At 23.0% G+C, this 26,721-nt stretch overlaps 6 protein-coding genes across 6 annotated transcripts; 4 read left to right on the top strand and 2 right to left on the bottom strand. All coding sequences in view use genetic code 6, as the record gives it.

Moving 5' to 3' along the window:
- Positions 1-354: 354 nt before the first annotated feature.
- TTHERM_00335730 (hypothetical protein) lies at positions 355-771 on the top strand (the record flags this gene model as incomplete). Its single annotated transcript, XM_001017541.3, has 1 exon — positions 355-771. One exon carries the CDS (start codon positions 355-357, stop codon positions 769-771), a length of 417 nt encoding a protein of 138 aa, XP_001017541.2.
- Positions 772-1,338: 567 nt separating this feature from the next.
- TTHERM_00335720 (DNA damage-inducible protein, putative) lies at positions 1,339-3,108 on the top strand (the record flags this gene model as incomplete). Its single annotated transcript, XM_001017540.3, has 9 exons — positions 1,339-1,437; positions 1,507-1,625; positions 1,678-1,963; positions 2,020-2,064; positions 2,127-2,212; positions 2,266-2,415; positions 2,468-2,573; positions 2,630-2,710; positions 2,764-3,108. The coding sequence occupies 9 exons, from the start codon at positions 1,339-1,341 to the stop codon at positions 3,106-3,108; spliced, it is 1,317 nt and encodes a 438-aa protein (XP_001017540.2).
- A 1,531-nt stretch (positions 3,109-4,639) lies between these two features.
- TTHERM_00335710 (transmembrane protein, putative) lies at positions 4,640-14,891 on the top strand (the record flags this gene model as incomplete). The annotated part of the gene is made up of 15 exons (XM_001017539.2): positions 4,640-6,352; positions 6,489-7,179; positions 7,235-8,149; positions 8,207-8,698; positions 8,814-9,404; positions 9,478-9,588; positions 9,644-10,414; positions 10,468-10,901; positions 10,958-11,465; positions 11,529-11,593; positions 11,713-12,558; positions 12,614-12,969; positions 13,487-14,077; positions 14,142-14,388; positions 14,481-14,891. 15 exons carry the CDS (start codon positions 4,640-4,642, stop codon positions 14,889-14,891), a joined length of 8,742 nt encoding a protein of 2,913 aa, XP_001017539.2.
- Positions 14,892-15,577: 686 nt separating this feature from the next.
- Positions 15,578-17,683, top strand: TTHERM_00335700 (importin subunit alpha, putative; the record flags this gene model as incomplete). Its single annotated transcript, XM_001017538.1, has 3 exons — positions 15,578-16,252; positions 16,314-16,517; positions 16,634-17,683. 3 exons carry the CDS (start codon positions 15,578-15,580, stop codon positions 17,681-17,683), a joined length of 1,929 nt encoding a protein of 642 aa, XP_001017538.1.
- Positions 17,684-18,443: 760 nt separating this feature from the next.
- TTHERM_00335680 (transmembrane protein, putative) lies at positions 18,444-22,690 on the bottom strand (the record flags this gene model as incomplete). The annotated part of the gene is made up of 4 exons (XM_001017536.2): positions 18,444-18,802; positions 18,889-19,697; positions 19,779-20,481; positions 20,539-22,690. 4 exons carry the CDS (start codon positions 22,688-22,690, stop codon positions 18,444-18,446), a joined length of 4,023 nt encoding a protein of 1,340 aa, XP_001017536.2.
- A 1,506-nt stretch (positions 22,691-24,196) lies between these two features.
- On the bottom strand, positions 24,197-26,375 carry TTHERM_00335670 (hypothetical protein). Its single transcript, XM_001017535.2, has 6 exons — positions 25,718-26,375; positions 25,575-25,664; positions 25,317-25,382; positions 25,182-25,248; positions 24,304-24,462; positions 24,197-24,252 (listed from the first exon to the last, which is right to left on the bottom strand). The coding sequence occupies exons 1-4, from the start codon at positions 26,244-26,246 to the stop codon at positions 25,187-25,189; spliced, it is 747 nt and encodes a 248-aa protein (XP_001017535.2). The 5' UTR covers positions 26,247-26,375; the 3' UTR covers positions 24,197-24,252; positions 24,304-24,462; positions 25,182-25,186.
- Positions 26,376-26,721: the final 346 nt, after the last annotated feature.

Genomic DNA, 26,721 nt, shown 5'->3' with positions numbered 1-26,721 from the left:
CAATTTTGATCGACTGTAAAATAAATAAATAAATACTAATTAAAATTTTTTCTTTTCCATAGTTTTTTTGAAAAAAAAAGTATGCTTCACACTTTGCATACCTATATATAGCTTAGCTTCAATTATTATAAAATAACAGAACATTTTTCAGAAGATGCTTTACTTGAATTTATTTTAATTAAGTTTTCATGAGATTTTGCTACTTAATTTTAATTATTTGTTTTGATGAATCAATAATTAGCCAGAATTATTGAATGAATATTAAGCCATAAGACATTAGTCTAAAGTCAGCTTTTTTGTTTGAAAATTTTAAAAAACAATAAAAATTATTAACTACAAAAAAAGAAATAAATAATGAAAATCATGAAAAACATTATATTAATTTGCTTATTTTTAGCCGTTTCATTTGGGTAAATGAACTAGAATTCAGATCGTTAAGGTCACTTTTAGCATTAAGGTGGATAGAGAAGCGGTCCTCCTACTTTACCTGATTCTCCATAGCTATAGCTTCAATTTTGTTTGTTGAAAAACTGTAGAAATTTCATTTAAGATTGCAGTGGTGATGATAACTGTTTTTAACTGCTCAAAAAATGTCCTCCTTCTTAAAATGGACTAAATATAATAGATTGCTTTAAACTTAATATTAATGAAAATTAAAACTTGAAAAGTGCTTTGCCTTTCTATAATTGTATAAATGATAATTGTGCAGATTAAGCAAAGATTGGAACACAAAGTGTTTCTGGACATGATCATGGAGACAATAACAATTGAAAATAAAATAATCTAAAATTAACAAATTAGTTCTAAAATTCTTTGTCTAAATTTTATTTTACATGTTTTTTTCACCACCATTTTTGTAGTGTTACCAACTAACTTAAATTATTGGCTGCGAATAATTATAAAATTAATTTTTTAAGTTGTATAATTTTAGTCATATTTTTTATTGAAATTAATAAATTTTGAAAATGTTGTTTAAGTAAAATAATATTAATAAACGCTTTGTTTGCTTATTTCAAAGTAGAAGTCTTCTTAATATAAGTAGAAATAATAAATATTAGTTAGAAAATATTTGAAGTATTTTAAATAATAAACAAAATTTATTAATATTTATTATTACTGATTAATATATGTTTTCCATTTGATTAACATTAAAGAAACGAGATCAGATATTAACTGTTCTTTTTTTTTTAAAGATTTTTAATATTAAACTCGATTATATGTCTATTTATTTGACTTATTAATATTTAATAAAATCTTAATAAAATTTAATTAAAAAAATAAGCATAAAAAAAATTTGAATATTTCAAAAAGCAAAGTAAAAATTAAAGCCATTCTTAAATGAAAATAACAATTATAACTGAGGACGATTAATTTAAGGAAATCGAATTTGAAGCCGACTCAAGAGTTATAGATATTAAAGAAGTGTTATAAATTGAGGTATTAAATTAGAATTGATAGTATTTTAATTTAATATTCTAATTTTTTGATGGTGTAATAATAAAAAAGTTTGGAATTCCAGTTGCAATTCAGGAATTGTTTGCTAATAATTAGCTTATGAATAATAATAATTTGATTAGAGAATATTGTGGCGACAACGATATGATTAGATTAAGCACCAAACAAAAGTACTCAGTTATTCATAAAGTCAATATTAACATTTTTTTAACTTTAAAATAGCTAATTTGGTAGATAATAATAGATGATGGGATTTAACAACAATTAAATAAACAATCAATAGTTCACAAATAATGCAACAAATATTGCAAATGCTCTATCAAATTTATTTGGCAGCACACTTAATCAATCTATTCACTAAAAATATTTATAATAAGCTAGAGATTTTAAGAATTAAATTAAGCAATAGCCTTTTATTTTACAGAATTTAAAAAATTAAAATCCTAAACTAGCACAGCTTCTTCAAAGCGGAACTGATGATGAATTGGCTTAATTTTTGTAAAAAACTGTAAAATATTTTATAATAAAATACATAAAATTGAATATTTAAATATTTATATCAAGGAGCAAGAAAGAATTCAAAAGAGAATGAAAGAATAGTAGGAACTTGTAAGATTCTATAATTAATCAAAACCTTCATATTTAAATATAAATTATATATCAATAAATAGGATGAGCTTGAAAAAGATCCTTTCAACCCTGATAATTAAAAGAAGATAGAAGAAATTATCAACTAAAGAGTTATTGATGAAAATTTGTATTATTTATTTTATTTGTTTAGATTTTAATTTGATATAATTATTTAAATAGAGAAATGGCTTAGGAATATATTCCTGAAGTTTTTGGAAAAATTACAATGCTTTATATTGATTGTGTAATTAATGATCATCCAATCTAGGCCTTCGTTGATACAGGTGCTGAAAGTACTATTATGTCAAAAGCATGTGCAGAGAGATGTGGGTATTCAATAATTTTTATTTAACCAAAGGTTATAATAATAAATAATAAAAAGACTTATGAGATTAGTTGATAAAAGATTTTCTGGTATGGCAAGTGGTGTTGGAACTGGAAAAATTCTTGGCCGTATTCATAAATACGCAATTTAGATATTAGATAAAGTAATAAAAAATATAATCCAAAGAAGTCATATAAAATTTTTAATCAAAATAAATAGAGATTTGAATGTTCTTTCACTATCCTTGAATCGATTAATTTAGATTTCCTTTTAGGTTTAGATAATTTAAGAAGATTTTAAGTATTTTTTTAAATGTATATTTCATTAACTCATTTTAATTATTTTGTGAATAGTGCAATGTTAATTTAAGAGATAACACTCTTAATTTTTGGCTAGGAGACTCAGAACTTAAAGTCCCTTTCTTACATGAAAAAGATATTAAAAAAGTAGTTTCTATTGAATAAGAATAAGCCTTATTTGATGAAGAATAAAAAAGAAATCAAGAGTAGCCTCCTTTAAGTATGTAAAGATAGTCTAGTAGCTCATCGTAAATTATTGGTGGTACTGTAGGATTTAGAGAGGATGACATAGGAAAATTAATCAACTTAGGAGCAACAAGAGAACAAGCAATAAATGCTTTAAAGGCTGCAGGAGGTAACGTTGAGCTAGCAGCTAGTATTCTGACAATGAAATTTTGAAAATACCCTATATTTAATTTATATATAACAAATCTAAATATTAAAATATTTATTTGCTTTACACAAATCAATAAATAAACTATTTAAAATAAAAAATATTATTTTTTGATACAAAACATTTTTATTTAGATATTTGTTATAGTTTTTAATATTACTTCGTTGAGCTAGTCTTCTACTAGATTTTATACATACATAAAAATTATTAATAATACAATATATTTCAATTTTAATGTAATAAACAAATAACATATTTCAATTAAAACAATTGCCAATTTAAAGTTTATTACTTTATTTTATGTAAAGTTTTTTAATTTCATCAATCATTGTTAAAATAAAAATGGTAAATTATGAAATAATTGTGTCACATATGCTCATATCTAAATTATTTATTATTAAATATAACTTATCAATTAAAATTTCTAAATTAAAAGTAACAAATTTACTAAAATTAGCAAATAATAAATAATAATTATTATTTCTTTATTGATCTAAATATGGTATAGAGAATTTAAAATTAATGCATTTTAGGGTCAAGGGAGAAAAAAAAGGCTCTTTTTGGCAATTTCATTAATAAGCTTCAAAGGTAAAAAATTTGCAAGCTCAGCCTTGATTTTTTAAATGCACTGATTATAATTTCTCTTGCTTTTTATTTTTATAATTTAATTTTATGCTTTATTATAAATTATTTTATTTTATTGAATTTACATATTAGTATTATTTTATTGTTTATTTAATAAAAAATAAAATAAATTTATTAATTAATTAATTGAAATAAAAATTCTTTAATAAATTATCAAAAAGTGTGAATTTACTATTAAAATTATATTTTTTATTAATTTTCATTTTTATTTTCAGTTTTATCAAAAATAGCAAATTAGGTTAATATTTTGTAAATTTGATGTGGTCCTAAGAATCTAATTTAGATTAATAATATTAAATATTATTTTATTTATTTTGAGTTTATTTTTGCAAGAAAATTTATGATAAATAAAAAGTTTATTAAAACCCAATTAAGTTTATTGATTATAATTTCCTTTTATCGCTATTTTTTAAAAGTAAATTAATTATATAATAATGGAACCTTGCTTTAAACCTCAAAAAATAAAAAGTTTTCTTTTATTTTCCAAACACATTAATTTGTTTATTAAAATTTACTAAAATTCTGTTTTTTTAGTTCAGTAAGAAGTAATGTTATTAGTCCTTATTTATTTAAACAACAACATATTTATGTAAATAAAAACAAAATAATCAAAAAAAAAAATAGCTTTTTATGTCTTTTGCTAATACAATACACTTATCTAAGTTATGAAAAAACCTCATCAAAATAGATGAGTTGATTAATTCAAATAAAGTAGTAAAACATAATAGAGCAAAATAATTTAACGAAATAGCAATATCTCATAACTAACATTTATTATATAATTATATTAATTCATCAATTCTCATAGAAAGTAAAAATAAAATATAAGAAAATAAGTAATTTAAATATAGGTTGCCAGGTAGAAATAAGGCTTAATTTCATATTAATAAAATGAGTATTCTTGCTCAAATTTCAGCAAAATAAAAAAGGACAAAAACATAGGATAACATCTAAATGTATTCAAGTAAAAGTATTCACACGGTAAAGAATGAAACAGAGGAAGATAACTTATGTGAAGATAATAAAGGTGATAATCTAAGTCCTACTTATTTCAGAGGTCCTATGTTTTCATAGTAGAAGATGAATGGGTAGCAATTATTTTTAGAAACAATAGATGAAAAAAGTGATTATGATTAGATCAAAAATAGTGCATATAATTTTAGGTTGATGAAAATGCATAACAGTTAAGAAAAAGAATACCCCGTATTAGCATTTGATAACACTTCATTGACAAATGGCTCAGAGTAAACAAGGAAGAGATTAACTTAAGATGGGAATAAAAATGAAACTAATGATGAAATTATGAAATCATCTAGAAAAACAGATAATAAAAACGAAGAATAAGAAGAGGCTAATAAATAAGGTCTAACTCACCACTTTAAGGTAAAATGTGAATTATAACCATTAAGGTAGAATATATTTAGAGAAGAGAGTTCTGAATCAAATATTTTGTCAGTGAACCATAGAGAAACATATTTGCAATAAGAATAATAATTGGAACTAGATGTTAGCCCCGAATTTTAGGTTTTTTCTGATTAGTTGAGGAAAATAGATGGGATGAAATGTTATAAAAAAGTCATACATTAAGATTTCATTAAGTTAGAGGGCTATCAGTTTAAAGACTATGTTCTAAAGGAGTTTCTCAGAGCTTAGCGCTTCTCTCTCAAAACAATATCTATAAAGGAATGCAAGGTAACAAATAAATCACGTATCGAAGCACTTTATATGATATTTTTATAAGATGATCTTTACGTCGGAGACTTCCCTAAATTGTAGGAAATTTCTTTAGATTTGTTAGAAACTGAAAAAGATTTATAGAATTAAAGTTCTAGTTCAAAAAAAAAAAAATAGCATGATAGCAAAATAAACATGCTTTTAAATTTGTAAAATGTTTTGTAAAATGCAGATACAAAAAAAATAAATCGTTCGAGAGTAATGTATAAGAAAACTCTTGATGATATTTAAAAAGAATTCGAAGTTGTAAAAAAGATGGAATACTGTATACAGTGTGATGGATAAGTCATGATAATAAATTAGCTTGCATTTTAGGATAAAAAAGCCTTTTTTTACATTAAAAGGCACTTAGCTTAAAAGGCAGAATCTTTGCGCTGCTTGGTGTTTACAAATATAGCTAATTTACGTAAAAACTCTCTAAAATCAATTTTTGAAAATTTAAGAGAAGTTACCACTTTATAAGAAATTAATTTTATTAACACAATTATCAATTAAGATTCCCTAATTTTAATTAGAAATATAATTTTATGGTTTTCTGATGAACTTCGTTCAATAAAATTTATAGAAAACCAATTAAATGAGAATGATTTATAATTGCTCTTTTTAGATAAGAATCATCTTCATATCTCTGATTTAGTAAATTTAGAAGAGTTAATTATACAGAAAAACCCCCAAGCAACAAATTCATCATCTTACAATGAGATTATGAAAATTTTTAGAAAATAAATTGAAATAGCCTGGGAAAAAAGGGAAAATGCAGTGTGTTTGCCATTATTTTCATCAGTCACTTATTTATCTTCTCGCCCTTATTTCAAGTTATTTCCTTTCAACCTGTATCCTAGAAACTACTCATTAATCTTTAATGACGACGTAAGACTTACTTTTTTCTCTTTAATTTTTAAATAATATCAGAATATTCTGAAATAACAAATAATATTTAAAAAATAATAATATTATTTAAGCTTAATTTTTTTAACTTTACTTCATCAATTTTTAATATTTAAAGTATCTCTTTGAAAGCTACAATGATGAGCTTGATGATTTAATGCTTGATATGCTTTTCAGAATACAGTATACAGATTTCTGTTAAAAATTAGATTTATCTTAAGTGAGTTTCTTAGGAGCTGATCCTGAAATCATAAATTTACTGGCTGAAGTTATATGCAATAGTAAGAGCGTATAAGTAGTTTATTTAAAGAATAATCAATAAGTTCTAGATATGTTAGAGTCTAAGCTACTTCAAAAAAATGAAATAGGAAAGAAAAATAAGCTTAATGATAAGCTGATTTAGTTAAACAAAACATTTTTAGAATTTAAGTTATTTGGCTCTTAGTCAAGTATTTTTAAAAATAAAAATCTCAAATCAATAGTAAGCATTGCATTTTTTGTTCATGAATTTACCATAGATTTTTAAGGAACCACACTCTAGCAAGATGCTCTACTTGGTTTGATAGCTGGTTTAGTAAATTGCAGAAATTAGTTAGAAGAAATTGGAAAAAAACAGAATATTAACAGATATTTAGATTTTTCTAATCCTTTATTAGTGTCTCCATACCTAAAATCCTTTTAATTGAAGAACATAAGCAACTTAGAAGATATTTAACCTATTGATTTCAAAAAATTTTTGATTGAATTCTTTGTTCTATTTGGAAATACTTTAGAAGAGTTTATGCTTGAAAATGTAGAGTTTGAACATTGTAAAAATTTTTTTTCTTTTCTTTTCAAAAATTAATATGGTTTTTTATTTTAAAGTTTATTTAGAAGAAATGGAAAGAGCTCTTAAAATAGCAACTTAAGAACTTGAAAGAATTGGTACTCCTCTATTTCATCTGAAAAAGTTTGGCCTTAGTAGGATAGGAAAGTATTCAATAGAGTTCGAAGAATTTTATTAAACATTATATAAAATATTTCCACTTTTAGATACAATAAGATTTTAATAAAATTATTTTATTCCCAGAATAAAAACTTTAAATCAAAATTATGAAAGCACAAATACAAAAATTTTAAATCTTGACTTAAGTGGACTTAAATTAAAGAGCGGCTACTGCTAATGGCAAAAAATTTTCAGAATATTTTTCTCACAGCCGTCGATAACTAATTTAAATTTGAGTGAAAGTAGTTTTGATATCAGCAGTGCAGAAGAATTTATGTTTGAGTTTATTAAAGCAAAAGACAAATGCAAATTGATTGGGTTAAAATATTTAGATTTCTCAAAAACAAATCTTTCTAACACAAATCTTATTTATGATTAATAAAATTTACAAAATAATTAAAACTTACATATAAGCACCATTTAAGGCCATTTTTAATTTGGAATTTCTTCAAATAATAATGGGCTTGTTTCATTATAGCATTCAAAAATACATTTAAAAGAAATACATCCTCTTAAATAAACAACTGCAAGATCAAGTACTATTCTCAAATATGCTGTTGAGGATTCTTAGGAAATAAATGTTAGTAATAAGGTATATCATAAGAAAAACTAAACTTTAATTTATCACTTATTTGATTCTGTTTTTAACTTCACAAAGATAAGACATTTAGATATATCCTAAACATAATTGACTTCTCAAGGTTTGAGTATAATAATAAATAGGATGAAGAGTTCTGCAAATATTTAAACTTCCCTTAGATATATTAACATATCTGGAAATCCTTTAGCAATAGGTTTTTACTTTTTTTATTATTATTATTTTTTTATTTATTAATTATTTTTAATTTCAGGAAAGCTAAATAAATTTTTCTAGTGTGTTTTTGATTATCTTAAGGATGTGGAAGAAGTCCATATGTAAGATTTAGGAGATATAAGTTAACATTTAGATAGTCTTTATCTCTTCATCACTAAAAAGCAAAAAAGATTAGAATAATTAAAAGTATTAAACCTTTCTGGTAGTTATTTTATCCCTAATAATGAAGAGTAAACAAATGATTTATCTATTATAATATATGAGCTGATTATTAATTGTTAATGCTTAGAGTTATCATAGGTAATTACATCAAATTCAGTGGCTCAAAAAATTTCAGAAAAGCTATTTTATGAAGTTACTAATCACTCAAAAAATATTTATTGTCTGAAATCCATAAATTTATCACATAATCCTTCTTTAAGCGAAAAGTCTTGGAAAATGTTAATTAAATCTCTGATGTTAAATTTCAGTCATTCTTTAGAAAAAATTGATGTTTCATATAACTAGTTAAACAAATAAAAAATATCATGTAAATAAATATTTTTAATAGGAAAAATGTTATAAAAATAAAAATTTTTTAAGAAAAAAACAGATTTTTATGTTAATTAAATTTATTTTTTTAATCATTAAATATTAATTAATAGATATCCTTGAAGCTTTGGAGGAGGCTTAAGTGGAAGTTAAAAATTAAAGCATACCCATGATGAAGTTAAGCAAATTTATAATGAAAGGAAACCATATGCTTTCTGAAGATAAATAAGCAGGATAAATTTGGTAAAATATCATTTTTAGGTTGCTGAGCTAAAAGTAGATTAACTTGATAGAGATAAACTTAAATGATAACAAAATAAATGATTAGATAGCTGAATGCCTTCTTAAAGGTCTTAAGTAAGCTAACCAAAAGACTTTATAAGACCCGATTGAAAAAAGTATTTATGGGCTAAATGATATTACTTTTTTAAATAATTTAGTTTCTAGAAAAATGCTTGTTTAATTAAAAAACAATTTCTTGTTATATTTTTGCAATAACATCTCCATTTAAAATATTGAATATAAAAAGAATTTAGATTAAAATATGCAAATTTTTAGAAATAACAGGAAAGAGATTACTTAAAAAGTCAAATTGAGAGGTGGATTTGACTTAGATTGCAACACTTCCTAAAAAATTTTGCAAAAGTTTGTGTTAGGAGATTAGTGTGCCAGCAGTTAGATTGGTTGTGTTGATATCCTTAAAAGTAAAAATTAAAAAAATTTTAGTTTATTAAAAAATAAATATTTAAATAATTTTTAATTTATTGTAAAAAATAGATATTCTTCTGTCTTTTAACAAAATTAAACATTTAGAAGTCTACATAAAATATCCTGAAAAAGTATAAACAATATGGCTTGAATTAAATTAAAAAAATTTAGGAGCAAACAGTAATCATTTTATTTTAAAATTTATCTAAGCAAAATGTTTAATTAAATAAAATAGACTGTCAAATTCATGATTTAACCATAAAACTATCAAAAAATACTGATATTTCTGATATTTAATGGAATAATATTTTAAAAGGATTTTTCACTTTTTCTAGCACAATTACTGGAGTGTACTTAGAAAATGTAGGATTAACAGGTAGTAGTTTAAATGCAGTTGTAACATAGATAGTTAGTCACGTCAAAAATTTAGAGAATTTCTCAATTGCAGATAATCCTATGCTAAAAGGAGATAAAGTAAATACAGGATAAAGTTTAAAATTGCTTTTAAAATTGAAAGCAACTCAATTAAAATATCTCAGTTTAAGAAATTGTTCCTTATGTGAGTAAGTAATAGAATAAATTTGTTCAGGTATTAAGGAAAATAAGACAACATCTTTAGAAAAGCTAGATTTAAGCATGAACCAGAGAATATAACCTGGAGCATGGTTTTCTTTAATTTTAGTATTTTTAGAAAATTCTCAGATTTAGCATTTGAATCTTTCTGAGTGTCTTCTAAATAACGCTTCTATAAAATGCATCTCCCAAGCATTTAATAAGCTATCTTAGTCATAAACTTAACCTAATTTAGCTGAATTAAATCTTTCTAAAAATTCATCTTTACACTACGATGGTTGGAGTGTGTTTTTTTCAGCTTTATTTAATACATTTGGAAAGGTACTTGAAGATTTAGATCTTTCTTTTTGTGCTATGGACGGGAACAAAACATTAGCTTTGGCAGATGTATTAAAAGAATAAAGATTACAAAACAAATAAATTAACCTAACAAGTAAAATAAAAATATTTTCTATTTACTTATTTATATTGATTTATTTTTTTTAGGATTAAATTACAAGGGCAACCATTTCAAATAACAAAATGCATGGGAATAATTTATTTTTGAAGTTCTAAGTGTTAATGGATTGCATGATCTGGATTTATCAGATTGTGATTTTGAAGATAAATAAATTACTCAAATTACAAATAAGCTCAGTACTATGCTAGTAAAATCAACAATACAAAAACTAAAAATATCTAATTCTAGTAGTGCTACTCTCTATTACTATGATGTAAAGAAGGAAAGATATAAAATATCATTACTAAAATCTATCTTATCTTTGGGCAATTCAGTTTTTGCTCAGCTAAAAGTGATTCATCTTGAAAATTGTATTAAAACAAGAATCTCATCTAAAAATCTTTTGCAAACATTCATAGATCTGAGTAATCTAAATATTAAGAGTAACTTTCTTGAAGAAATATATTTGAGTGGCAATAAAGTATGATAATATATAAACTAAATATATATTAAAGTCAATTTATTAATTTATAATAGATAAGTGGATTAGTGTGGAGCAAACTTATTCCTCTGATATTTGAGTTTCAGCCAAGAATCAGGGCAATTGGAATAGATAGAGAAATTAAACTTTCAAAAGAAGATTATAATGAATTCGAGTATATTGATGGTATAGCCAAAGGCTTCGCTGATGTACAAGAAAGCATTCTTTACCTTGAAAATATTATTTTTAGTGATCACAGAAGAAATCGTTAAGAAAGCTGGTATAATCTCTTGAGCATTATATTAAATGAAAAGAAGGTATTTAGAACAATCAAGCACATTTTAGTCCGCTCAAATGAAAACTTTGTTCACGAGAGTGCCTTTTTCCTTGCCTTTTCAGAGTTAATTAATGAAGACAATTTTTAGATGGAAAGCAATATGACAAGAACATTTACGCTATTTGAAAAAGAAAAAGGAACTAACTTTGCTAGCGCAAGCCAAGCAATAAATAACTAACCTAAAAAATAGCAATAAAAAAAGCAATTTAACTATCTATAAACAATAGGTAAATAATTAATTTATTAATAGCTAATTTATTTTCATTTTTCTAATATTTTTTTTAATTTAGCTTACTCAGACAAAAGCTCATAGACATTTATCATACCATCATATTTCCTTATACATCTTTTAAAGGTAAAAGCGAATTAAAAAACATGATTTATTTTTGTTTATTCAATCAATTTTTTATTTTAATTCAAAGATTTTATTGGATTTTGAATTAGTTTTATAAAATTCAATCATTTTTAAAAAAGGGTGTTGTTAGCTGTATTGAAAATGGATAAATTATGGTTGAAAAGTAAGAAGAGTCTTACATCAAAAATTTTTGGGCATCAGATAAAAGCGAAGAAGTAAAAATTATGGTTCGCCCATGGCACTCTGTAATGAAATTTTAAGGAGGTATACCTGAAAACGATTACCAAAAGAAGACAGAATTATACTCTTCTTTGAACGACATAAGAAAATTGCTAAGTATTGGCAAAGAAGAGCTTATTCTTGATTTCGATTTTGACTATAGAAATTTCCCTTTGTTTAGTATAACAAATCCTTTGGCTTTTAATCCTTATAAAATGAATGAAGTAAATTTAGAAGAAATATTTGGAAATATTTCTAACTTATACTTTGACTATCCTCTATATTGCTTCTTAGTAGAGTGCTGTTCAATTTACCCAGGTGAAAATATAAATGAATTTTTTGTTAAATTTACTTAAACATTTGCTAATAAAGCTGATAACTTTTTCCAAAAAATATAAACAACTCCAACTCTTTCATTAACTAATGAAGATAAAGATTTAATTCAAGATGCTTTATCTTAGAATTTGCCAACTTTTTAGACTGCAAATTCAATAAATAATACACCTAAGCTAAAACCAATAGAGGATGAATGCAAATAGTCTGACAGTCCTTAATTAAAATAGACATCACCCCTTAAAAAGAGCGCTCAACTACCTAATATTATAGGATAAATAGACTCTTCAATTAAGCTACCTATTTAAATGTAGAATCAGAATCCATCAAGAAAATCACCAACATTAAGTAGAAAATCTAATTTTGGTCTTGACATGTCATACGGGCAGAAAGCTATTTTCAATAAACTTTTTGTAAATATATTCAAATAATATGACAAATGTAAATAAAATATATTTAATAAAATAGAAAAAAAGAGCTCCTTTAAGTGTTTTGTGCCCTTACTTTTTTGATTCATAAAATCTTTAGAATTATGATGAAGAATTGCTATTAGAAAGGCTTAGATGCATGCCAGCTTCTACTTTAAAAGTGAGAAATCTTTCAATTAGTGCTTTGAAATCTATTTACTCAACCTGTTATCAAAACCCATACTTCATGGCATGCGAAATGGATTACTAATTTTTAACATTTATTAATGTAAGTCTAGCTTATTCTGCTAGAGAAAGAATATTTGAATCTCATAAACCTCCATCTAGATCTTCTATAGGCAGCATGGTCAATAAAATCATATGGAAAATAATAAATGCTCTAGTTTCATTGGACACGTAAATTAATAAAATAATTATTAATAGCAAAAAATAAAAAATTTTTTAAATAACTAGATTTTATAATTTTACTAACTAGTTTGATAAATTTTACAGTTTTTATTTTAATAAATTTTAATTAGAAAATATACATTTAACTAATTTATAAGTTAATTTCAATTTTAATTTATTTTAAAATTAAATTTTCATATACAGAAAACTAGCATTAGACTTTTTTTTTTAATTTAAAGAAAAGCTAATAATACTATTTTAGGAATAAGTTAGTAACTTTACCATTTCATAAGTTATTTTGATAAAAACTATATTTTTAAAATTTATCACTTTTTTCAAAAAAAAAAATGTTATTTAGAAACAACTTTGCCATTAAAATGTTATATTTAGTTTTGATAAAAATATACATTTCAAATTTAAGTAATTTTACCTTTAAAATGTTGTATTTAGTTTTGATAAAAACATATATTTCATTTAAAGCCTTTTGTTAATGTTTTTGTTGATATTTTATTTTTGTTTCAAATAGCTACTTTGAATTCGATGAAAATACTATTGTTTTAAATGAGTATTTAGAGGAACATAATTACCTAAAAGTTATTCTTGTTATTTTCTTTATTCTTTACATGCTGATTTGCTATTTTGGTCCTTATCCTCTAACTGCATATGATGATTTACTTGATAAAATTGGTAGAGGAGTTTCTTGGAAATCTCATATTATATATTCTATATTTGCTATTATAACTATGATATACGAAATTTATCTTGTATCAATAGTTATAAAATAAACAAACCATCTTGTGCCAGGAATTAGATTGGGTGGTTAACCTGATTGCCCAACAAAATTTGTTGATACTCTAAAAACGAAATTGATGAATATTTAAATATTCGGGTATAAAAATTTACTCTACATTCTTCAGTTATTATTCAGTCAGCAAAATAGATTAAATACATACACAAATTTTTGCTTTTTAGTAGTACTAGAATAACATAGTAGGTTTGATTTGCTTACAGTATGGGCGATTATTTTAGTTGTCACATAAATTTCACTATTTTACAAAATTTATTTGTTTAAAACTCAAAAGCAATCTTTAAGCAGTTAGCACAATAATATAAATCAGTAAATTATTAATTAAATTAGAAATTTAAAAAAAATTGTATTAATCAATTATTTTAAAATTAAGCTATTATTGGGTGGCTAGCTTCGGAAATTTTAATGCAATTGCAGATTTATTGGATGTAATCTCACCTTGTAACACAACTGTAATTCCATCAAATTGGTATACTAAACTAATATTCCCTACTCTGCAAGGCAAGGCTGTGAATAATAGAATGATTAGAGTCATTTAAGAAGCCATATTTGAGCATATTCCATAGCTTTTTGTTCAAATTGTTTTCTTCTCTCAAGCCATTAAATCTTTAGATTTAACAGTAAAATCTTCAAATTTCTACTTGCATTTTATTTGAATTTTGTTAATGCTTAAATTAATAAATAAATTAATGTAATTTTATTATTTCAAAAGGCTATATTATCATTTACTTCAAGTGTTTTCTCTTTGATTTTAACAATATTTAAATTCTTGACAATTGGTTAGACAATTATAACATAGCTAGATTTTGATAATTTGTCTATTATAAAACAATCAGAAATGAAAAAGGTAATGGAAGATTTTAGAGACAATGAATCTAAAATGATGGAATAAATTAAAGGAGTGTGTATTAAATCAGATAGTAAAAGCAACAGTGTGTAAAACGATTAGGATAGCTCACCAGGTTTAGTTTCAGAAAAATTAAATAGGCCTCCCACCAAAAGTATAGGTTAGAAATTAAGAAATACTTTGTTTAAAAAAACACCATAGTTAGCTCCTGCTTCCTCAAAGCACTCATTAAATGGGAAAGAAACTTTCCAATCAGAGGAAAATTCAAAGTTGTGAATTTCAAAAAAAATTAATATTTTTTATTATATTAGTATATTTTAAATTGACTTATAAATTAAGGTTTAAGTAATTATCCAAAATCACTTTTAATTCTGTTTTATCTATTATTTACCATCACTTAATGGTTATCTAATACAAAATTACTAAGTTAATATTTAAATAGTTTGTTGAATATGTTGTAACTAGATTTTATATAAGTAAAAATTATTTATTTTAATTTGAATAGATTTTATTTTTTATTAAAACAAATAATTTTACAGACCTCTGTTTCTAATTTAATTTAAGTAAAAGCTTAAATAAATTGTTAAAAAATTTTGAAATTTTTTATTTAAAATTATAATTTAGTATTTATCAATATTTTCAAGGCTCGAATAATTTTAATTACAGTATTTCTTAATAATATTTTATAAACTATAAAAATATGAATTATAAAATTTAAAGTTTAAAAATGTCAACCCATGAAAATAAATATCTTGCTACAATCTTTATGAATTATTAGTTAATAATTTTTATTATTTTGCGCAATTTTTAATATAAAAACAAAATTCTTACAAACTCCTACGAAAAATATTAAATTAAAAGCGCCAAAATCAATCATATTATGTTTAGATTTTAACTAATAACAAATAATATTTTTAAATTAAAAAAAAATTTGATTAATTATTAAAAATTGCAATATAGATATGGATTATTACGAAGAAGAAGAAAGTTAGATTAAAAATGTTATATCACATAAAAAGAATGAGTTTAGAGTAGAAATTAGAAGAAAGAAAGTTTAATAAGAACTTTAATCAAAGCGTTTGAAGAATATACATTAGTCATATAGCAAGTTATTTGAAAATAATGGTTACTAAGCTTAGGATGATGAAAATTAAGAATAATATTCATAAAATAATTAATTATATTAAGATCAAGTAAACAACCATGGTATGGAGGATATGACTTAAAAAGACAATAGAGCAAATGAAATACCAAACATCTTAGAAATATCAGGGGAGTTGAATAAGGTAATGCAACAGTTATAGGATTCTCATAAAATGAAAGATATTATATAATGCTAAGATATAATGAAATAGCTTTATGAGTGGATAGATCATTATTGTAAAAAAGAAGTAATGGTTGAAGTGACATCCGTTTTAAATTTAATGATTTAGTCTAATTTACATATATTCTGCTCAGTATACACATCTTAGAAGTATTTACAATACGAAGACCTTTAGATTTATAGTTATTACATTCTAGCATAGCTTTCATGCATAATAAATAAATAGAATTTAAATGAAATGGTAGAGAAAAATATATTTAATCACTTTATCGAGGCTCTTCAATACTCAAAATCGTCAAAAATTATTGATAATGTATGGATACTTACTTTTATTTTTGTAAGTTAATATTAAATACTTTTGAATATAAAAATAGCTTTTCCACACTATGGGTAATCTTGCAGGAGATTCAAAATTTGGATCATTTTTTTGTTCTGAGTTAGTTGATAGAGATATAGTGACTGCAGTATTAAGTGTTATAGAAGAAAGTACAGAATAAGATATTGAAAGATTTAATGATTCACTCTTATTTTTTATTTGGAATTTCATTAGGTATATTCCTGAAGTGCAAAGGGAAGAAGTAACTAATTGATTTTTTCTTTCATTTATTGTTTTATTTTGAGGATTGTTTAGATTCTCTTTGATATTATTGAATTGAAGAAATGTTAAAAATTAATTTATTTTACAAACAAATAGACATATTAATTGACACCTTTATTGTTGTTGTTATTGAGAATAACAGACACTGATTCTAAAAAAAAATATGTCATAGAATGCTTAAATCATTTAATATTATATGATTCTTCAAATATCTCTGTTTGCACAGAGGATGATTATAATACGTTAGCATGGTTAATTTATAATAATAAATCGTTAATAGGTTCATCTCTCACTTTACTTAATACAATTGTAAGTGAATGTTGTGATGAATATATTAAAAAATTAGTTGACAACGGAGTATTAATTTCAATTATTAAAGTAATCGAATCTGGTAAAGAATCACACAGACAAACAGCAGCTTTTATTCTTTCTAATATTTCTTGCATTCCAGATTAGGGTGTTTAAGATTCAATTCTTGAAGAGAAAATCTACAAGCCATTAATGAGGAGTTTAATGGATGATTCTTCTTTTAAAGTAAAGAAAGAGTTAGGCTTCTTTTTAGGAAACTTAGTTAGTAGCGCAACAGCAGAAACAATTATAACCTTAATAGATAAAAAAAGTTTATTAAATTTTATAGAAATGCTATTTACTAAATTTAATTCAGATATTGATTTGATGGTAGTAGTTATTTAAGGTTTTTGCTCTCTTTTTAAGTAAATTACCTTGTTTACTAGTAATTAATAATTTAGAAAATACATGAAGTAGATTTAAGAAATCGGATTATTTACATTAATTGAGTAATTTACTAACCATTAAAATTAAGAAATTTCACAAAAAGCAGAAGGTTTATATAATGAACTCCTAGAACATAGCTTAATAAGTGAGAAAAAATGTTTAGAAAACTCACCTACAAGAGCTAAAAATATGCCTATTTCTTTTTATAATGCAAGAAATACTATATCTGAGCTATAAAATTAAACAAATGGTGATATCTTCAAGTTATATATTTAAAACAATTGCTTGTAAAATCAATAATCAAATATAATAAGTAGTAGCTAGTAATAATAAATTAGTAATAACTATTTCGATACAAATCATGCATAATAATAATAAATATACAACAAAAATTAGATGATATAAGAATGATTTATTAATTTAGTAAATATATAAATATTGTTACAAAATTATTTTTTGTTTTCAAGTTAATAATGAAACAAAATAAATTAATTTAATCTTAATCCAAAAAAACAAATAATAAAAATAATAAATTTTTGAAAATATATCATTTTTTTAATATTTAAATAATGAATGAATATTTATTTTATTGTTTGTTTAATTTAACTTAAGTAAATATTAAATTTAAAATAGAATATTAATTAATCTTATGAAATTTTTTAAATGAATAAAAAACTTTTATAGCATCAAAATTAATTACTTCCTGACTCTAATTAAGGTGCATACAATTTCAAAAAAATTATTTTGAATGAACCTTAATTAATATTAATAAGATTATTATATATTTAATGTATATTCAAATAAAGATTTTTTGATGAAATTATATTTGACTTACTATTTTTCAAAATTTGAAAAATTAAGGCTTCTCAAAATTTTAGATAAAATTAGGTAGGTTAGGTGCTTTGTTATCTAATATATTAAATTAATTTTTAAAAAAATTTTTGAAATAAATTTTAAAAATATAATATAAAAATAAAAACATGATGAAGTAAATCAATTTGTAAAGTTTTTAATATTTAATGGAGTACGTAAACAATTAAACTGAATATTATTTTTAGTGTACCAAAGTTTGTATTATCTATAAAAATGCAGCTTATAACAGTAATGTTTATATTTATATCAGCAAACTATAAATATGTAAATAAAATAAACTCTTAAATTTTAGTTTATTTCATAAATTAATTTGATGCTTTTAAGATTTTTCAGATTAGATATCGAAGTTACTTAACTCATCATCTACTAAATTTTTTTATTAAATTTTAGACGATGGACAAAATATACTATGTTAAAATGAATTATTTTAAGAGAAAACAGCTTAAATTTTTAGCTTGTTTAAGTCAAAGTTGTGCTCAGAAATTTATGAACTATTTATAGAGTGCTTCCAGTCTTGATGGCTTTAAAATTAGGATTCTAAATTAATAGAATTAGATAGTGCTTTCTTTTTTCTTATAAAAATATTATCATTTGATCTATTAGTATTTGTTCGTTCTTATTTTTACTATATTACCTGCAAGTTGCTTATATTTTGTTCTTTTTTAATATAAATTAATTAAATATTTTTATGGATAAAATTTAATAAGTTTGAATTAAAATATAAATATTTTTCCTAAAATTACTCAGCTATTTATCTTTAGAACATTTTAGATAATCTATTTTGCTTTAAATGATAACTGATCTCTATCTTAGTAAGTATTTCCATGTTAGAAGAGGTTTTAGACCGCTTTTTATGTATCTAGGTTTATTTATGAATATCAGTGATAAGTATTTATGTGATAAGAATTTGTTTAATACTGTATAGATTAAAATCCATATTTTAACTTTTTACTTTAAAAAACATTTTATCTCTATATTCACTAATATTATTGTGAGGCAGACCAGAATAAAGACAAGATAAATCATAAAGAATATTTGATTTAGAATGAATATGTAAGATGTGTAGATTCTTTAAATGTATTGTATTGAAAATTATAAAATTAATATGGTATATGATATAGTTTCTAATTTCTAAATATAGTTATTCACAAAGATTTTCCTTTTGCTTTAAAAATTCAAATAGATAGTTGCCAAAATCAGAAGAAAGAAATATTAAAAATCATCCTGTTAGTAAATGATAGATGTTGCAAGTATTATTACAAATTTGAAGTAACTTCTTAGCAAATCCCACCAATAATATTTTGAGTTATACTCTATATAATGAAAGCCATATTTATACTTAACTAAAAGATAGTCTAAAATATGTTTTTACTTTCTAATTTTATAGAAAATAATCAAAGGTTAAAGAAATATCAAAACTAATGATGGTATAACAACTATGTTTACAAATAAACCATAGCCAGTACCATTTACATAGCATTTCTACAATGAATATACCACTAAATATTCTTCATCTCCAACCTCAAAACAAGTTATACTCTCTATTAGATATCTAAAAGTTTATAAAATTAAATTTATAAATTTTTATTAAATAATTAATAAATTAAATAAATAAATAAATAAAATAATTTACTTAATAATCTAAGGCGAAAACAAATAAATAATAAAGTTTAGAATCTAGTAAATAAATGGATGAATTTTTTTAGAGTTTAAACTTTTTCGTGATTCCTTATGAAAGGTTAACATCATTACCAAAAAAAAAATTGAGAAAATTGCTATCATGTAAACTCTTAATTCCACTATTATTGGCTGGTAATCTTTTGGGTAAAAACAATCAAATTTGTAAATTAAGAATAGAAGGGGATTTCTAAATAACTCTATAACATTGAGAGGCAATATTCCATCCTTTAAGTTGCATATAATTGAGATTTACAGAAAATTTATTAAGCATTTTATGATTGAAAATCTTTAAATTATTTAAGTGTGAGAGAGTGGTAGTAATTTCATATGTCTCAGATACTAGCAAATTGAGTTTTTTTATATGCCTTGTTTAATTAATCGCAGTATGAGAAAGCAAATTATCAATAAAGTAATTACAAATATGATAATTAAAATGATTTAAATATAAGGTTTTTAACATTCTTTGCATGTCAAATCATGAAGTAAAATATATCTACTTTCCCATACTTCTCCAAAAATATCGCAACTTGAACATAATGGACCCAAATATCCTTCAGCACAATAATTCTTTGAGTGTTATGATTGTCCAACACAGTTATTATATAAGTAATTGCAAGTGTAAATTTTGTCAGATTGGTCATCGCTTCTCCAATATCCTAAATATATTATGTTATGAATATTTTTGATAAAATTGATGCTATAAAAAAAGTTACCATCCAATAATAAAATTTCATTTGCTTAGCAAGAAAGAGATCCTTATGGGCACTTTTAGCATTTAAAATCTTCCTTTTATATACTTTCAAATGTATACTAGATTGGCATTTAATACAAAGAATAGCTACCTTCTTCACAAACACGACATACTATCTCATTTATTGATGTGAGAATAGGTATTTATCCTTACTTGCAAATATCAAAACAAATAGTAAAAGCACCATCGTAAGATCCAATTTCTAAAAAGGATAAAAAATCTTAATTTATTAAGAGAGATTGTATTTATAACTTAAAACATTTTTAAAGTGTACCAGTAAAGATTAAATTTGTAAAGTCAAAAGACTGTGTTTTAAAATTATATGATTATAGTGCTGAAATAATTGTACCACCATCTATTTTATAACCATTTTGATCATTTATGTCTTACTTTAAATAGATAATAGTGTTTTAATATTCTTAATCGAGCAATTATATTTCTTATTCAGATAAATTTTCATAGTTTATTTTTAAAATTTATTACTGTTAATCTTGGAAATAAACTTTGACATCAATGGAAATGCCACTTCTTAGCTTTACATCTTAAATTTCATTACCAAAGTATATACTTTTGTTATTGCATTATTTTATATCATACAAATTATTTATTTTTATGTGAGTCAACACTTTTGATGGATATGCACAAATATCATTTCCATATGACAATCCTTTGTTATCTTTAAATATCACAAAGTTGCTTTTGAGTAAATCTTATTTCTTAAAAAGCAAATCTGAATAAGCACCGATTTAGCGAATAGCGCCTCCTATTAAAGCTCTATTTGAACTAAATTTAGTAAGTATAATATCAATAATATTAGAATTAATTAAGTATATAGCTCCACCACTTAAGTGAGCTACATTAGAAGTAAATTTAGATGATGAGATATTTAGCCCATATGTTAAACTAGTATCTTTAATAAAGAATGCTCCACCATTTAAAGCTATATTTGAAATAAAAGAAGATTGCTATATATTGATATTTATGAAATTATATAAGCTTATCGTGCCGTTACACTAATTGCACTGATTAGATTAAATTCTTGAAGACTCAAACGAAATTAGGGATCCTTTAATTTAAACAAAAGAAAAATCTGCCCTTGTGCTAGTATATAAATTTCCTTCTAGTACTAAGTTATTAAATAATATTTCATCATCTTATTGAAACTAAATTTCATTAAGCTTTTCAATAAAATTTTAAGAGTAAACTATTGCTAATTAAACATTAGATTAAGCAATCATATTAGTAATTTTGAGGTAATGAGTAGAAATAAAATAAAATACATAAGAATTTGTTAAATATTATGATTGTTATAGGAAGGGTTTTTATGAGTAAGGATAATTGTTAATTATTGTTATTTTTTTAAATAACAAATTATTTATATTTTCAAAATGAAAAATACTTGAAATGTTAAAGAATTAGTTATTTGTAATGGTTAAGTTTTCAATTTGAACATAATCAGCATCTTAAATTTGTATAAGTACAGAGATTTCATCTAAAATGCAATTATCGATTATCAAACGCTTAATTATAACATTGTAGGCATTTTTTATAAAAAACAATGACTACATATTTGATATCTTGATACTTGAAATTGTACAATTTTGTATGATTATATATTGTTAATAGAAATATTAAATTTATGAATTTTCTATTTAAGTATAATCTAATATTTAGCCATAATCATTAGTTTTGCTTTCTCCAACTACTCTTAAATTTTTAAGTGATAATTTTTAAATGTTTTAGTTGAAGCAGATATTTTATTAATCTGAGCGAATAAGCAAGATGGAGTTATTGATCAGTATGTTTGGAGTAATCTCATCATTTGTTTTTGTAAGATTTTCTAGAGTTATTACTGTTTATTAAGTACCGAAAATGGTTATTTCTTTGCGATTAAATTACAACAAGAAGTAAATGTAAGGAGATGGTCCCTAGCCTAAGTTAACCAAAATAATTCTGTTGTTTTAATTTTGATAAGATTAGATTGTATTTAGCTAATTCAAAAAGTTATAGTAATTGTTTTTTATTTCAAAAACTTTTGTGCATTTAGTAAAACTTTTGATTTAATTACTTACTTAAAAGTATAAGTTTTAAGAAATATATTAACCTTCAAGCATTATGTTATATTTATCATCTATAACAGTGTAAAGGATATACTTTTCTACAGAATTTTTATAGATCCCTTACTGATATTTATGAAAAAAAAGATCAAGTATTCTAATATCATTTGAAGTTTTATCTACAAGAGTTATAAACTTATAGTCATATTAGTTAACTTAAAATATTTGAGTTCGATTAGAATATATTACAGCAAATATTTCATAACTCAAAAGATTAAAATAGCTAAACTGAAGCTTACAATTCACGTTAAAATAGTTTAGTAGTGAAAAATTAAATAAGTCATGCAAATTAATTTAACATGCTGTAACTAAATAGATAAATCTCTGGTCAACAGATATATCAATAATATTCTAACTAGCCATTAGCAGTTTTTTCAATGGAGGAATAATTAATGTTTAGTTATCTTATCTAATATTTACATTAAATTAATAAATTTCAGTAGTTTTATAATTTGGTAAACATATGAAGAATAATCTATTTTATGGATTTAACTTATAATATGGAATTTGGAATAGTTTTATATTTTATGGAGATTAAAGATTCTGTTCGTTATTAATATTTGATTCTGTTTAAAGTATTTAAATCTGTACAAATTCAATTGATTGTTTTAACTTTTAGAAAATAAATACTCCTCCTTTTTTTAAGCAGCAATATAATAATGATTCTTACTATTTGATATGAATTATTTAACTGGGTAAAGCTATTTTTTGTACAACAAGGTTTTCATCATTTAAATTAATATAAAATATAATGTTAAAATCACATACTAAAAATATAGTTGAGCTAATTGTTGGTTCATAGATATGATATTAAAATTAGTTACAGTTTAATTGTTACTAAAAGTAAGTTTAAATTCTAAATGAAATTACTTAAAGTACTCTTACTTAATTTATTTCATCAATAACAAATAGAAAGATATTATTAGATTCTGTTTGTTATGGAATCTCTATTTAAAAACTCTCAATGTATTTTAACTACAGATCTAATTTAATGTTCCCTGATTCATCTACAAATAAGATATTTGATTAGCAAAATAGTAATAAAATAACACTATTTATTTATAGACTTTGGTTGCTTACTTCTATTTTTTGTATTAAAAGTTAAGAGTATTTAAATAAGTTACTCAGTTGGGTAAAATTTTTTTCTATTTTCCAAATTTAACCTGCGTGTCCCAAAAAATATGCAGAAGGGAAACTAGAAGAAAGTGAAAGCTACTAATTTTTATTATCTGGAGCATAATCTTGACTTTAAACAAGTCTAATTTCTTTAAAAGTTTCAAAACTTTAATTATACTCGAATATCGCTAGTAAGTAGTTAAACCCAATAACTAGCTTTCCATATCTTAAGTCTAAATAAATCTTTGTATTAATTTATAAGTTGCTTTTTAAAAAAGAAGGATGAAAATAAGTCTAAACAACTTTGATTCCTTATTCAACAGAAAAGCGATAGATTTGATTAGATTAAAAAGCAATTATTAAAGAATAAGAATTCTCATCATACTTCATATCTTAAATAAGCTGCTTTTCTATATTTATATCTTATGTTCCTACCTTTATTCCTAATATAAAGAAAAATAAAAATCAGAAATGTCTTATTTAATTATTAATACCAGAACTTAAATCAATAATGTAAAATAATTCGTAAGCAATATTTGTTGTGTAAATACAGAACTGTTATTTATTTTCCATAACTATTGATCCAAGAAGGGAGCCTAAAAATTTACCATCTGCCAATTTTTCTGGTTAATCTCTTCTAAAGATAGAAAAAGCTTAATTATTTAAAAATAAGTTTTAACAATTAATGTTGTGATGATACTAATGATTTTCGTTGGTCGAAATCGATAAATTGAAGTAAAATAAATATCATATTGATTTTTTTTTTTCGATATTTTAAAAAAAATTTTCAATAAAAATTAAAATAATTGAAAACTAATATTATTAATTTATTTAAAATATGAAATAGAGAATTTCAATAAAAAATTTCTAAAAATTTTTTGTGAGCAAAAAAAGGTAATTTTTCCAATTACTGTAAATGCTCATTAATTAAGACATTTTTTTCTTAAATTTTTTATTTTTTCGATTATGGTGTGTTTAAAAAAAAAAAATTTATTAACAGTAGGTTGAATTAATAATGATAATGATTATCTCTAATTTTTTCTATTTAAATTGAATGATCGATATTTATTTTTAAAAATATTTTGTTTAAGGCAGAAAAAAATCAACTAATTAAGGCACTTTTTATTGTTCACAGAAAAAAATTTGAATAGGCATTTTTTTGGGCAAAAAAGATGCTTAGGGAATGCCTTAATTAATGAGCATTTACAGTATAATAATATTCAAAAAATGAACAAAAATATTGCAAAAAAAAATAATTTTAGCTCATTTTTGCTAATATTGATTGATTTAGATATTTCTTAAAAATTAATCAATACTATATATCGATACATCAAACCCACACCTAATTAAATGTCTAAAATTATTAATTTACATATTTCATTGAAAAATATCAACTTTTCTAAGGAGAACATAACTTTGATCACTTTAGGATTAAATGACTATTTAATTAAAATATTTCCCAGAGAATCAAAGATATTAACTTAGTCACCATAAAGAATTATATTACCGTTATTATAATCAATAATTACTCCACAATAAATTTATACTGATACTTCTTAGATTTTAAAAATCTCTTTTTTTAATGTAAAATCATATTTAAGAAGCTGTATTTACTAATCAGATTTAAGTTAAGAAGAATAAATCGCACAAACCATAATATTTGAGTTTTTATCTTTCTTGCAATCATATTTTTTGTTTGAATCAAGTTATTAATAAATAAGTTTTTGAGAAAAATTATCAGACAGATTTAATTAGAATACATTACTTCCATATCCTACTATTAACTGTAAATTGCCTAAACCAATCCACCCTCTGATATCCTCAAATTGAGAACTCTAAGAAGCAATTGTGATATCTTTTTTTTTTAAAAAAAAGTAAATAAAAAATTTAGAAAAATTAACTATTTACTTTTATTTGTTATATTGAAAACTAATATTCTTTTAACAGTGCACACTACAAATTGCTTAATCTAAGTAAATTAAAAAAAATCAATCAAAAACTCATCAGGCTACTCAATTTGATAATTTCCAAGATATTCTAAGCTAGAAAAAGTATAGAATTCAACGTAGATTTTATTAAACCAAACTAAAATATCTGATTCAGAAAATGTCATGAAATTATTGAGTATTTAGCCTTTTTAACTTTACTGAAATTTAGGTTCAGTATTATCAACTGGCTTTTTAAAAAATATTTTAGCATTTTCACAGCCTACTAGAATACTGTTATCTTTTTTGTTCATGACAATTTAATTACATTCACTTTCTAACTAGTAATAAGATGTTTAATAAGTTTATAATTAACCTTAACTATTTATGGTGCTAGAATCAGGAGACTGCACTAATAAATCTATAAAAGATATGATTTTATTTTGTTTTGTATAGTAAGTTATTGTGAAGTATTCTGAATACTATTAAAAAGGACTTTATAATAAATTCATTAAATATACTTAATTTTTATCAATGGTAATGAGTACCTTTACTAACTTTTTTCTTATATCTATTAATAATAAATAAGATGAATCAGCAGTTGAAGATGTAGATTAAGAAGAGCATATTACAAAAAATTCATTATAAAATAAACTTTGTGTACAAAAATAACTTTCATAAAACCAAAAAGAAGATATTAAACTTAAATCTTTCCCACTGAAGAAAAGTATTTTAGATGGTTATTGTTCTAAAATTATAGAAATAGTAATAGTGTCATACTTTTAATTGTGTTACATTGATTGGATTTAAGTATAATTTACCTATTTTAGTAACATAAAGTTTTTCTGTTATGTATCAAGCTAGTATTGTTGTATTTAGTTTTAACTTGCTATGATCAAATTTTGGTTTTAAATCTCGTAAAAAACTTTTAGTACAAATTTTTGACTGATTAATTAGAATTTAGTAAATTAAATGTTAGTGATATTA

This window comes from Tetrahymena thermophila (genome assembly GCF_000189635.1).
Source record: "Tetrahymena thermophila SB210 genomic scaffold scf_8254610, whole genome shotgun sequence".
Taxonomy (NCBI): domain Eukaryota; phylum Ciliophora; class Oligohymenophorea; order Hymenostomatida; family Tetrahymenidae; genus Tetrahymena; species Tetrahymena thermophila.
The sequence above is the reverse complement of the archived record's forward strand: the minus strand, read 5'-3'. Positions and strand labels throughout refer to the sequence as shown.